Raw genomic sequence first — 13,640 nt, forward strand, 5'->3', positions numbered from 1 at the left:
GTGACGAATGGCAGCCATTTTTAATTTATGGATTGAACATGGCTGATGGGCATGCTAGAATTGTAAATAGAAAGTTAAAAAAGTGAACAAATTGTGTGCAAGCCCAAAAAACGCAACATAAACAGCCCAATGAGAATTTGTAGCTGCCGCGCCCTTGTTACATTTTTTTTTAAAGACATTGAAAATGGAAAGAAGGATGGAGACCATCCGGGATTGGGAAAGAGGATGAAGAGTGAAGAGTGAAAATTGAGCATGCTTGGAGATAGGCACAGGAACAAGTGAGAAAGAGCAACTAAACAATAGAAAAAATAACAGTTCTCTCAGCAGCAAGATACAACTAATCGAATCAGAAGAGACGAAAATGCTCCTGAGCAGGGCAAACACAAGAATAGGGACAAAAGTCTGAGAATCAAGAGCAAACACCCGAAATAGACAAAAAGCCATCTAGCCATGACCAAAGGACTGATCCAAAATCTACGTTAAGTATGTTATGCATTGGAAACAATAGGTTTGGAAACAGAGAGTTAAAGCTGCACGCAACCAAGAGCCACAAATGGTGAAAGGTGAGTCTGTCATCTCAAATAGAAAAAACGGAAAGTACTAATGTGACAGCTTCAATGACATATATACAAAAATAATACAGAGTCTGAGAGAAATGACACGAAGACTACAATGTGGGAGAAAACTGTAATCTCACTTTAAATGCAAATATTCTCAGAACTGGTAAATATATGGTGTGGGTTGTCAATTTCGACTAGAGGGTAGCTCAGCGCTAACGTTTTATAGTTGGTTTTAATGGGTTGCATAATTTGGGTTTTCCGAATAAACATATTTGAGCTATTGTGATCCCATTATACAATGTGAATGCTGTAGAACAGGTTCTAGTAAATGGCCCCCTTCAGATAAAAGACTGACCTTTAAAATAGCAAAATCAGCTATCTGTCTATAAATCTGCATTGCTGGTAGGAAAGAAAGGATGAAAGGTGTAACACAGAGATAAGTACTTGCCTCAGGGAAACATGACAGGAAAGGCTTGATATAGATGTTAGAACCATATACTTTCAGGTCGTGATCCCCAAGACCCCGTGTTACACCAATGGTGGCCATTACACGAGCCTGTCAGAAAACAAAACAAAAAAATCCTAATTCTTATAAAGAATCATGCAGTATAATCAACCATATTTGTTAATTATATATCATGCAACCACATCAATGTTAATTCAAATATTGATCTTGATACCTATGTAATAATATTTACTCTGAAGTGTGCAGGACCAACTTATACTTTGAGGTTCATACAGAGCATGGCGGGCTGCCAGGCCAGAGGAGGCCAAATCCTGCACCCTTCCAGCAGCAGACTGCTCGCTATACTTGGAGATTCCTGGTTGTGGTGCACCACTAATTTCCTTCCTGTGCAGCAGGAGCCAGTTTTTTATTTTATTTTAATATGTGCCATGTGTGTTACTACCAGTGGCTGTGATTGGGATAAAAAAGGATTGGAAGACCCGCTCAAGGTAGGACGGGCCTTCTGGTGCTCTGGAGCTTGCGACCCTGGGGTAGACTTGCTGCTAGCAGTGTCTTTGCAATTGAGGAGCTGACTGGGACTCCACCCTGGGAATTGGCGGACCCCAAACGGTAAATGAGCAAAAGGAACTTCAAGTTTGCCAGAGGGTGAAAGCAACTGCCGATTTGCAATGCTTCTTCCATAACACCAAACAACCCCTATAATTTGGATCCCATCGATTCCTGTAATCTGAAGGGATGAGGAGGAGAAGAAAGTGATTGGGTGCTAATAGGCTACTGTTATAGACTGAAAAGCGAATGTGTACAAGTTGTTTTAGTTTGATGTAGCCCACACGAACTTCGCTAGAGTCAAACGGTTTCACTATTCTGATAGCGGACAATTAGATACATAACTTGAAGTCCTCTAATGCATTTCAAATACTTACATTTGTGTTAGTGAACATATAGTTCTACAATCATTGAAATTGCTTACAACTTGGGTGTACCACGACGATCTACGAAGGCTGGATCTATCCCAGCAATTCAAAAAATTCTCATAGCAATTTTGAATACAATTAATTTAAATTGATCTAATTTATATAGTCAGTAATTACTCTGAACATCTGGCATGCATCTGCCTCTCTATGTCCTACAAAGGGCCCTCCATAGAGGGCTTTTGAAGGTGGATTTAAACTTCTTATAAACATATCAGAATTGAAATATATTAATACACTTAGGGGCCGATTATGATAGCGGTTAATCCGCATCCTCTGGGCCGGCGGAAGCCACCGCCGGGCCGGAGGATGCGGATTAACCGCTGCGGACTGAAGAAATACCCCCGTCAGATTAGGATGGCGGGGGGGGCTATTTTTTATGTCCGCAGCTTTTCCGCCGCGGTCGCCTTCCGACAGCGGCGGAAAAGCTCTAACATAGACACCGCCAGGCATATTAGGATGGATGCGGTTGTATGCCTTTCCACGGCGGCATTTCCGCCGTGGAAAGGCATACGGTCTTTTGTTAGGGGGCCCGTTGCGGGCCCCCGAAAGGTGAAGGAGGGGTGGGGGTTGCACATGGGGGGTACCTATGGTACTCCCCTGCCTTTGCGTGCACGAAGCGGCAGGCACCACGCGGTGCCTGCCGTTTCGTGCATGCAAAGGTCAATATGCATTTTTTAACCTTGCGGAGGGTGCTGCTTGAAGCAGCATCCGCCGCAATGTTAAAGGTAGGGGATGTGACCGCCAGGGTGGCTTTCACATCCTAATTGCCATGGAGGGACCGCCGTTGCCCATGCAGACGGTCCCTCTTCCTCGGAGGTGGTGGACGGACGCAAGTCCGTCCGCCATCCTATTAGGGCCCTTAGTTTGGAAATTCTCTCTCTAATTTGAGTTATATTAAAAAGTGTTGGCCTGATTTAGTATAGCCCTGCTTAAAGGTTACTGTAGTTTATTCTTGGTTTTGATAATAAATACCTTTTTCCCCTCTCCATATATCAACGGGAACTTCAGATCATTCTCGTCAATTGTTTTGTATGCCCTGGAAAAATAATACAATATTATGTGTCGTCCACACATTAAAAAAAAGACACGTCATAATTTTACGAATTATTAGAGAACTGCAGACTTTACACAGAATTTCAGGACTGATTAAGTAAACAATTAGCAGTCTAGCCTTTCCATGATATGAATAGAAATGACAAAGCACTACTCTAACTCCAACACTGTACGACCAGATGTGTTCTACACACCGAAAATCGGGTTTATTTTAGGTGCACTGAAACCATTGCAGATTTTGATATCATTGTTGCACGCCAGGATAAATTTCATAAGTTCCATATTTACTTCAGAGCAGGGCATTCTGTCATGCAGGATCTTTGGGTTACAGACCTCTGTACTCTGTGACTAACATAGTGGCTGACCAAGTGGAGGAAGCCCTTTCATTAATGAGAACCCATCCTGCGATGCTTCAAAAGCAGCCTTCTAATATGGCTGACTATAGTGAGAAGTGTGCACCACAGAGGCGGGGCTTCCCTCGAGTTCTTGGCCAGAATATGTTTGTGGGCAGGGGAAGAGGCAGAAGGCTTGCCTGCTATTTTTGATGGCTTGCACGGCTCACAGGGCACTGCCTGGCTCCCCTGAAGGCCTCTAAAACTCTTCCTTTGTTTAATCTGCATGTCCTTCCAAGTCTTGGGTTTGGGTGTGACCTCTGCAGTACAGTAGTGAAGGAGGTGGCCTTTGACCCCCTTCCAGTTCAAGAGGTTGATGCTGGGGTAGCAAGGCAAAGAAAAAGGTTTAGGCGGAGCCACTGGCAAAGAAAGAAAAAACACATTTCAATTTCTTTTAAAAAAAACAGCAAAGTAAGAGAATCTATGTTTTAACTAAATAAGAAAACTGTTAGTGCCGTACACGGTTACTCTAAAATAATACTGACATTTGATATTTCCCTTACGTGTTTACTCTTCTGTTGTGTATTCAAAATATATTCTCCATTTTTTCTAGTTTCTGTAAATACATCATTTGTTTTAGTATAGAACATTTTACTTTTTTTTGGATGCACTGATATCCTGGAGTGATGTTTGAAAATCACATCCCTCTAGGAACCTGATGCAGGCCCTTTCTCCCTCACTCTCTATCTTTTGGCAACGCATGACCGCGTTGTATACAAAGCAACACTAAAATAAATCCAGAATAGTTAAAAGAATCAAAAAGTAAGCGCACTGCACAAGCTGGAGGGTAGGTGAGTCTAGCCCATTAACAGGTCGTACTCAAAGCATTTGCCATTCATAGGGAGGGAAACATCACACCACTTACCAGCCTGTCATCGTATGGTCCCTGAACAGCATTCTTTTACCAAGCTCCTTGTACTGGATCCTTCTGGGAAACTCCAAGTATGTAAATTCATTTCCAAGCAGTTCCGGCTTCATAAATCCCTAAGAACAGCAGAGAGATACTTAGCAAACATTTGTAAATCGGTTACAAACCTAAAATGTGCATTATATTTTAAACAAAAATACATCTGTAATTAGATTATTTTTGTGAGTATGTTTTACAACCACCTTCTGTATCCAAGTGCTGATAATTGGGCCCGCTTCAGCCAGTAATGGAGAAATAGGTGAAATTTCAATATTCCCTTAGCACTAGACTTAAAGCCAGATGTAGTAACATATTTTCTTGACTCAAACCCTGTGATTCAGTAAATCACAGGTTTTGTGACAAGAAAATGTACTTTTCAAATTCAATGAGCCCATTCAGAGAGGAGATAACATGTTACATAAATCACTAAATGGGTTTAGGATATGATAAGAAATCTCGGCCTAAATATGCCCCTTCCAAATAGTGATTCCTTATGGTGTGTATTAATGTTTTGCGATGGTAATGTGAGGCATTACAAGTAAATAGAATGTGCATAGATATGTATTTGTGTGGAAGAAAAGAACTGTAGAATAATATTGGTGTAAGTTAAAAGATCAGGTGAGATTTTCACTGTCAAGCCAGACCTTAAAAAAACCATGTAGGTTACTGACTTCCCTTCTCCCATCTGTGCTGCTGCCAGAGAAAAACAACATACATTATCTGGTGATCTATGACACTTTAACTCCTTCGGTGCTCATGACGAGCCCAGCTCATCATGAGTCACAGTGGAGCTGTGCTCATGACGAGCTGGGCTCGTCATAACGGCTGCGTGCCGCCCACACACGATTTATCAGTTATTATTAACTTAGTTATTAATCAGTGGGCGGGGTGGTGACGAGCCCAGCTCGTCATGAGCACAGCTCCTCTGTGACTCATGATGAGCTGGGCTCGTCACGAGCACCGCGACGCTGTGCTCACCCCCTCCTCCCCCGCACCTTGGGGTAATTACCCCCGCAGCAAAGGGGTTAATAACATTCCAATGTTATGTAGGTGTCCCTGAAAGTTCAAGCGTAAGCAGCTGGATACATAAAGCAAAATTATCACAGCTACTAGAGGGTTAGTCCGTTTTGTTGTGGAAGTGCACAACTTCTGCTCAATCAAAACATGTACTTCTGGCTCCCAACATGTGGATGGAACCAAAGCCCTCTCTTGTAATGCTCAAATAATTGTCTCGCGACAGCTGTGCTGTCAAACCAGACCATAAAAATTGTTTTACAATCTTTTATTTAGGTTTTTTTAAGGACATTCCATTTTTCTTTAAGGAAAACAGACTACATTAAAAGAAAAAATGATTTATTTAAAAGCAATCACAGACATGGTGGCCTGCTGAGTGCTGACTCTAGCAGGCTGCCGTCCTTGTGATGGCAGCAAATCTTAGTGGGTAACATGTTGAGACCTACCACATTAATATTCACGATGCAGGTTGAATTGCGACCCACTGTGATTCAGTATTTTGTGAATCGATCGATTAGTATATGGGTCGGTTCACAAAATCCCATAAGATTCTCAAAAAGTCAGTGTGCGAATTGTGACCACTGTTTGTGTTTTCTATCTTAGTACATCTGGGCCTTAGATCTTGACGCACATTCAATAGAATTTTATTTCTTATCATGTTACATATAAGATGACGATCTTATACAAAAAAAAACATTCTTGAAATACCACTTAACCAAATACATATCTATGTGTAGCCAGTGAAAGCAGAGAAACACAATCCAGCTGAGCTGAAGTTATCTGCTCACATTCCTTGCTCTCTGAGGTACTGTAGCTGCTGCAAATCCTATTAATTCCCTTGCTTTATCCGGCCTTTTCCCTGCATCTGACTACATTATGTTTGACCTTGTAGAATTTTTTAGGTATGTCAGAAGATGACTTTAACTGAGGGCACAGCAATTTGTACTGAGTTTAGAAGCTATCTTCATGAAGTTTTTTGCGACCCAAAGCCCTTTGTCCCCAGAGCAGAACTATTGAAAAGAGCACCACTCACGATGGCTGATTGTATTGCTTTATTTTATTAGCAGCTGAGAGCATCTCTTTTTACAATTTAATAAGTAGTGGTCGACACACCCCACTATTTGTGCTCCCGGTTTACCCTAAGCTGCAGGCTGGTGCTGAGGGATAGATGTGGACTAACAGAAGGGCTGACCACCACGGAGCAGGAGATAAACTGTTGTATTTTGGGGCTCTTCTTTATTCTTGAACTGTGCCCCATAGCCCATACATAACCTCCAAGAGATGGACTTATGACTCGATTTTCCTTGGTCTCTCCCTATGCGACAAAAGCAGTGAGATGTGGGAGCTGCCAGTTATGGCAGTCTACACCGGCGTGACATAGTAGACCACAATTCTGCAAAATGTGCTGCAGAGGATGATAATGCCTTCTATGGTGCTACTTTATTGCTAACCGACTGGTCAGCTATGCATGCTCATGTGTGTGTCTGAATGTGGGGGGTGTAGGAGAGTAGGGTCTGCTATCCTATGGTCACCCCATTTTTTTGCTTTTTTCGACTTAATGTGGCTGTGGGCCTGCTAATCAGACCTACAGCCCTGCTGTTCTCTCTCTAAATTCACACTATGTACTTTAGGTACATCACCAATTGGGATTTGGGTCACTCTTATGAGTCCCTGTACAGTGTACTGTAGGTACCCAGGGCATAGGTGCACCCAAGGCCTACCAGGGGCTTCAGCATATCTTTTGCCACCCCTGGCTGGCCATCCAAACTGACACAACTGGCTGATCACTCAGCTGGGGAAAGGTCGTGTAATCACCCCTTACTTAGATATAGTATTCCTATGTCTAACCTTAAATCTGGACACATATACACCTATAAGTTACTCCTAAGGCAGGCCTTAACAATCCTGAAGGCAGAGTGCTTGGTTTTATGTGAGATGGTGCTCTAGCATGAGCTGAGCCTGTCTGCAGCTTTCGGAACCATGTCCTTATAGCTGTTCCAGGATATTGCCATACCATATACTCTTAAGTGCATTATAATCCTCGCGGTTATTGCTAACTTTGGTTTGGCTTTATCAAAACATGTCGTGTAAGGTGTCATACGCTTTGGAATACTACCCCCTCGCCAGTTCTGGCGACGGGGGTAGCATTCCACCCTTCTAGAGGGAGAAGACATGTTACTTCCATTAATCCCGGTTAAAGTTAACCAGAGCCTCAGCATCACAAAATGGATGCTGCTGCCACAGACACAAGTCTGACCTCCTGCTGCTGGGAGCCCTTCCAGCAAGGGAGGCTTGGACAATAGGTTTCCTGTCACAGGGAGGTGCTAGCATCACTCCAGATAGGAGATAGTGTATTGGGGCAGGGAGGGCTGAATGAAATGAGACACTGCCTGGGGCACACAAGGTGTCCCGTGCATAGTCCAGTTCAAACCGGTGCTGGGGCACTCCAGCCCCAGCTCTGGCGCGAGACTGGACAAAGGGAAAGGGGTGTAACCATGCCCTTCCTGGGTCCCACCCGTAGGAGGGACCTAGCAGGTAATCCAGCCCCTTGATTTGGAATAAAGGTAGGAGCTGTGTCCATAGACTTTAGATAATCCTGACTGAAACTCTGATACAAAACTCTGGACCCTTTGACATCCTACTCAATGTAGAAGACTGAAGAATCTCCCTTGTGGTCAAGGAGTGACCACCCTGTGCAAGCAGACACCATCAAGCGAAAAACAGTTTGCTTTGTTGTTGCTCCCGCTGGAGCTCGAACGACAGAGCCTGACAAGGACTGGACTTCCAGACATCCAACAGCCTGATCCACAGCCACAGCAAAGCTGAGACCCGTGGAGGCGACGAGAGATATGGGACTGGCCATCTTGGAAAGCCAGCAAAGTGCTTTCCGTGCAGCTTCTGAGGCACCCTCGAAGCTGTGCATTGGGGATTGAGAAGCCCCAGCCCCGAGCATCCTTTGCACCGAAGATCACCTCTCCACACTCACCGAGTGCTGCGTGGGGCCCTTTTGCATTTTCCTGCTTTGCGCATCTGTCCGGTCACTTACCCGTTGGCTAGTGGCCTCTGTGACGACGAACCTTCAAATTTTCAATGCTGGTCTGGTTGCTCCAGACTGGCCCTTGCTGCCCTGAAAAGGAACAGCCCTTCAGACCTTGCTGGTCTGAACCAGAAGCCATCTTTGATTCCTGCATGGGTTGCATTTGCCAAGGCCTGTTGAATCAAGATCCGACACCGCCAACAGCGAGAGCCTTTGTGGGACAGTCCGTGCCTAGCTCCTGGTTGTCATCGACACCACCTGGTCCACGTGGCAGCGGAGATAAGCTTCAAAACATCACCTGATCGCAACCCGACATCGCCTGGTTCCTTCCTGCTCACTGGCTAGTGACCCAGACTCTGTTCCCTCTGCTTTCAGGTACTCTACAAGTTCGATCCACCCTTGGATCCAACCGGACTCTTCTCTCCTGGTCGCCTGCAGCATCTTTCCTCCAAGGCTCCATAGAACTCCACGACGAAACCCAACGCACTTTGACACCTATGCACCCGCTTCCTGTGGGTGAGGTAACGCGAGTACTCCGGTGCTCCTGTGTAGGTTTACTCTCCTAGTATCCTAGTTTCAAGTGGTTTAGTTCTAGTCCAGTCGGAAGACTCCTAACTCTTTAACTTTCTAACTTTACACACCCATTGACTTCTATTGGTGCACGCCTGTGCATTTAGACACTGCACCCGCATCCTGTGGGCCTCCTGCTCCCTAACTACTGTTAGTCCAGTGTAGCCCCAGTGATTCCCAAGGCCCTAGGCCTTACCATTGTTCGTGACGTGGTACTTATACCAATATTTTAGTATATGGTTTAACGGGCCACCAGGGCATATCCATGTTGTGCAACTTATTGTATGTTATATTAAGCACCTTGTTATACGCTTGTGCTTCTGTGCTCATAAAGAGTACAGGGGGGTTGTTTAGAAATAAATACATATATATTTTGAATATATAACCTGTGTGGTGTCCTTTCATTTGGTATTAAAAGGTTTGCATATGGTAAAACAGCTGGCTTCACATGCCCTCTTGAGTTTAGCCTAAGACTGCTTTTTTCCATGCTACCACTAGGATAGCTGGTCTATAAGGTTGACTTTACAACCTTCACCAAAAGGGTTGTTTGGACTGGTGCAAGGTGCTTACTAGAATAGTGAACATCATATACCAGGCCAACTTCTCACAGGGGGATTGGCTGTGTGTGTATGTGTGTGTGTGTGTGTGTGTGTGTGTATGCGAGTGCAGTTGTCTGGATATGTGCTCATGTATTTCTGTGTGACCAGATGTGTCTGATTGTGCACGTTTGAGCGTACTTTTGCATTTGTGTGTCTGCCCATTTTTGTTTGTCTGTGTTTATGTACCTGTGTGTGTCTGTCTATGCAAGTGTGTCCTTGAGCATGTGTGTGCATGAACTTTGGGCACATGTGTGCCTGAATATATCTTTGTACCAGTAAGTCCATCTATGTCTTTGCTGTATGTACTTCCTATTCTACTACACTGAACTTCCATCTGCTACATTTTGTATCTGACACATATTTCCACTATTGGTGTCGAAACTGACCTGGGGCAAGTTTTAGAGCCACTCATTTATGTTTCATTTTTCAAGCACGCACAGCTTGCTCTTGGTCAAAAGAGTCTGCAGAGTAGCTAGGGGACCATCCATCACAAATATGTACCTGTTCCCCTGTATCCCTGCACCAAACAATGGGGTCCTGTGTGTTCAAAATATATGTACATTTTTTGTAGGTGTGCCTCAGTGGATCGCAGCAGTCTCGGTCAACACTTGGATGGCATATTTTCAGACCAGAAATCCTGGGTGGGAGCTGCACTACCAAATGATGCGACTGGCATGCCCATCCACACAGCAGTCAGAAGCATGCCAGGAAACGTCTTGAGGTCCACAACATTCTTTCATCTTGAACCCAGAGAATCATTGAAAACTTTCTGTAGTATGCATCATAGGGTACCTTAATAATCTTTGATCTGAACACACCCGTGCTATGTGTATTTAGACATTTTAGGTACTGCAGTACCTGCGTGATCTCTGTTATGAAGATAAATAAATAACCTTGAATTTGTAAAGCGCACAGCTACCTCCGAAGTGGTTTCCTGGCGCTGGGGGCCCTTGGGAAGATTTAGCTAGCTATTGCCCAGAGTCACATGGTGCTTGACTGACCTGCCACCGGCACCAGGGATCGAACCGTGAACCCCGGAGTCAGGCACCCTGGCTGCGCCACACCTCTTCCAGGTGAATGAAGATTGGTATGTTGGAATATTGGTATGTTTTGGTAAACATGTATAATTGAGTAAAGTTATAGAATCATCATGTACATTATTTGAGTGGACAGAAGGAAATCAGTGGATTTATTTATTGTTGGGTGGTAATAGAAAGGTTTCAAATTACTGATGGATGTGCTAAGGCTTCTATTTGATGGATTTTCCACAGGTAAAGAAACCTGATTTGGACTTCCGCCCCATACTAAACCTCTGCTGGAGGTAACTCTGATAAAGGGTTCTCTACTTTAGGAGAGTCCTGGACTGGAGGATTTTTCTCTCACTCCTAAAATGGGAAGCTTTTTGATTAAGACACACCATTGCATCACGCCCTAAAGCTTCAGCTCCATTGGTACATGATCTCAGGTGTTTCTAAAGGCTTAAAAGGTCACAACTGTGGACACACTTACAATTTGACAAAACGCTCTTTCTGCTGGATAGGTCCTCTATCCCTGGAGGCTGATGAAACACCAGCAGGTTATTGATGAAGTTTGGTGGAGCATTGGGCAGATACTTTCCTATCTTTGAATGGTTGTCTACATATATTTTTATTAAAGAACATTGCATTTCTTTAACCTGGTAGGTGATCGCTATCCAAGTAATATCAACATCACAATGTACTAAGGAAACAAAAGTCTGATGGATTTTAAACATTTTATCTGGTCTGCTGATATATATGTGAAGATCACTGTAAAATATACTCGTTCGGTTTAATGTGCTTAATATAGTAGAACAAGTAATTCTTACCACAAACTGTATCCTCTGCCTCTCTGTTTCTGGAGTAAATTCTCTGGACATTGGAAGGATTTTCCCATTACGAATGATAATGGCCCTGTAATGAGATATGTAATCATTATATCATTGGCTTGGGTCATAAACTTATACCTAAATTCTTTAGAAATTACATTTTCACAACATCAATCTCACATTTACTTCGCTAATATATGCCTGTTATCTTTGTTGCATATCCATAGCTATACAATACAATGAGTCATATAATAAATGCATCCACTGCCGAATTCTGTCTAACCTGAACGTCTGTGGTTTGATCCTGACAGATCGAACCAGCCTATCATTTGGTGAATAACATGTGGACTGAACTGCTGGGTAACAAACACCCCAGTTATCTGCACCCTATGCGGCTCATTGAGTCACATGAAACAGCATAATAAAAATAGGTTATTATCAATGTTATGGATTGAACCATGCTTTGTAATAGAGTTAGGTTTGTTTGGTTGAAAAAAGGCTTCCCCTGGAATTCAGCAGCATTTACCACCAATATACAGCCACTAGCAGCATTTTCAAATGTATGCAAATAACAGAACCTGGTGCAAGTGGAGAGAGGGGAGACAGAAAATAAGCTCCCATATTGTATGTGGGAAATTCAGGGCTGGATGGGGCATAAGGTGCTTTACATGGATGTGAAAGAGCTGGTTCATTGTCTCCTGATAGATTCAACATTCAGTGGCCACCCTGAGTACGGACTGTCCCCCATCTGCATCTACTAGACTAAAGAACTCGAGGGTCTGACTGGAAGATTATTTGTCTTTAAAATAACAAATCATTAAAGTGGTTAAACCATACATATTCAGCTTTCTGTTGGCTAACAACAGGCTGCTCCTTCTGAATCCGCCCGCAACAGTGACATTGATTCTGTATAGAATTCATTGTTGTGTCTCGCTGTATTTTTGATGTTTGACTTGCACAATCTCTTGTTGGCAGCAGAGGTAGAACAGATCTGTTAGGGTGTTAGGCAAGATATGGAAAAAGTAATATTATATTTCTATTTCTTTGACCTGTAATGGTTGATCCTCTCAAATAAATCCTCGCCTACATCAGATCCCGAAACTAGTAATTTGCCCCCACAATTAAAAATATTCTCTTGCAACCACCATCACCAGGTGCGGGGCACTGTGCCTTAGTCCTGTAAAAAATGAAAAGGCAATATGGCAGTACTTCCTTAAAACCCTAGACCTAGGTGGGGGACCCCCAAAAACCCTAGACCTAGGTGGGGGGGACCACCAACGTGCCACCCCAAGGTTTAAAAAAAGATGGTATTTGTCACACAATGCATCAAACTCAATTCAGATTGCACTTATTTGTAAGAAATTGAGTTACTGGTTGGGGGAATGAAATGCTTCTCAAGCAGCAACCACAATTCTTTTCAGGGTGTGGTCAAAAGCGAACCCTAAATTAACCTGCCGCCAACCCTTGGGTTGTTGGCGCAGAGCAGTCAGAATTCAAAGACAATATGTAAAATATGTGTGCAACCCTTCAAACAGTAACACAGTGAAAACACACCACAAAAGGACCGTACACCAGATTTAGAAAACTAGAGTAATTTTTATTAAATGAAACAAGACCAAAACAACAAAAATCCAATTGGTAGGACCATACAAGTTTAAAGATGTCAGTGAAAATAGTATCCACAAGCTCAAGGCACCAACTGTGGATATCTGGGTGTGCCAGACCAGGACAACATCACAAATTCAGGCCGACTGCTAAGGAGTGCGGACTGTCTACAGGGACCCAGTTAGACCCGCTGAAGAAAGTAGCTTAGGTCCGAGTTGCATAGCATTCTGAGGATGCGTCTTGCAGGCGATGCGTTGCTTTTGGGGAGCTGCAGGGCTGCAATGCGAGGTCCTGCGTCATCGTTGAGGATACCGTCGATGAGGGCTTGTGATAGAAAGTTCGACGTCGAGGATGCGCCGTGCAGTCGGGCGATGCATCACTGTTGAGGAGTTGTGACGCTGCGATGGGAAAACCTGCAGCATTGTGGAGGCTGATGACACTAAGAGATGCGAGGGCATGCAGTGGGAAAGCTTTGCGCAGGTGGCAGTTCCATTACTCCTGTGATGTCGATGCAGAGTGCTTTGCATCGGGAGAATCCTTGCAGCAGAGGCACTTTATTGATTCTAATGGTGGTTGTGCCACAAATCAGAAGCAATGCATTGGTCCTGCTGGTTCCA

General features: G+C 43.8%; 1 protein-coding gene across 2 annotated transcripts in view; it reads right to left on the reverse strand.

Moving 5' to 3' along the window:
- Window positions 1–13,640, reverse strand: part of LOC144755495 (protein phosphatase 1H-like) — a 157,350-nt gene that overhangs the window by 27,771 nt on the left and 115,939 nt on the right. The window contains exons 5-8 of one of the 2 annotated variants that reach the window (XM_078644474.1): window positions 11,419–11,503; window positions 4,311–4,429; window positions 2,973–3,036; window positions 1,009–1,116 (exon numbers count right to left, since the gene is read on the reverse strand). In XM_078644474.1, the coding sequence (XP_078500600.1) occupies window positions 1,009–1,116; window positions 2,973–3,036; window positions 4,311–4,429; window positions 11,419–11,503 (376 nt within the window). Of the gene's footprint in view, window positions 1–1,008; window positions 1,117–2,972; window positions 3,037–3,314; window positions 3,765–4,310; window positions 4,430–11,418; window positions 11,504–13,640 lie in introns of those variants that run through there. The other variant, XM_078644475.1, reaches the window with a different exon arrangement.

This window comes from Lissotriton helveticus, chromosome 5_1, assembly GCF_964261635.1.
Source record: "Lissotriton helveticus chromosome 5_1, aLisHel1.1, whole genome shotgun sequence".
NCBI classification, from domain to species: Eukaryota; Metazoa; Chordata; class Amphibia; order Caudata; family Salamandridae; genus Lissotriton; species Lissotriton helveticus.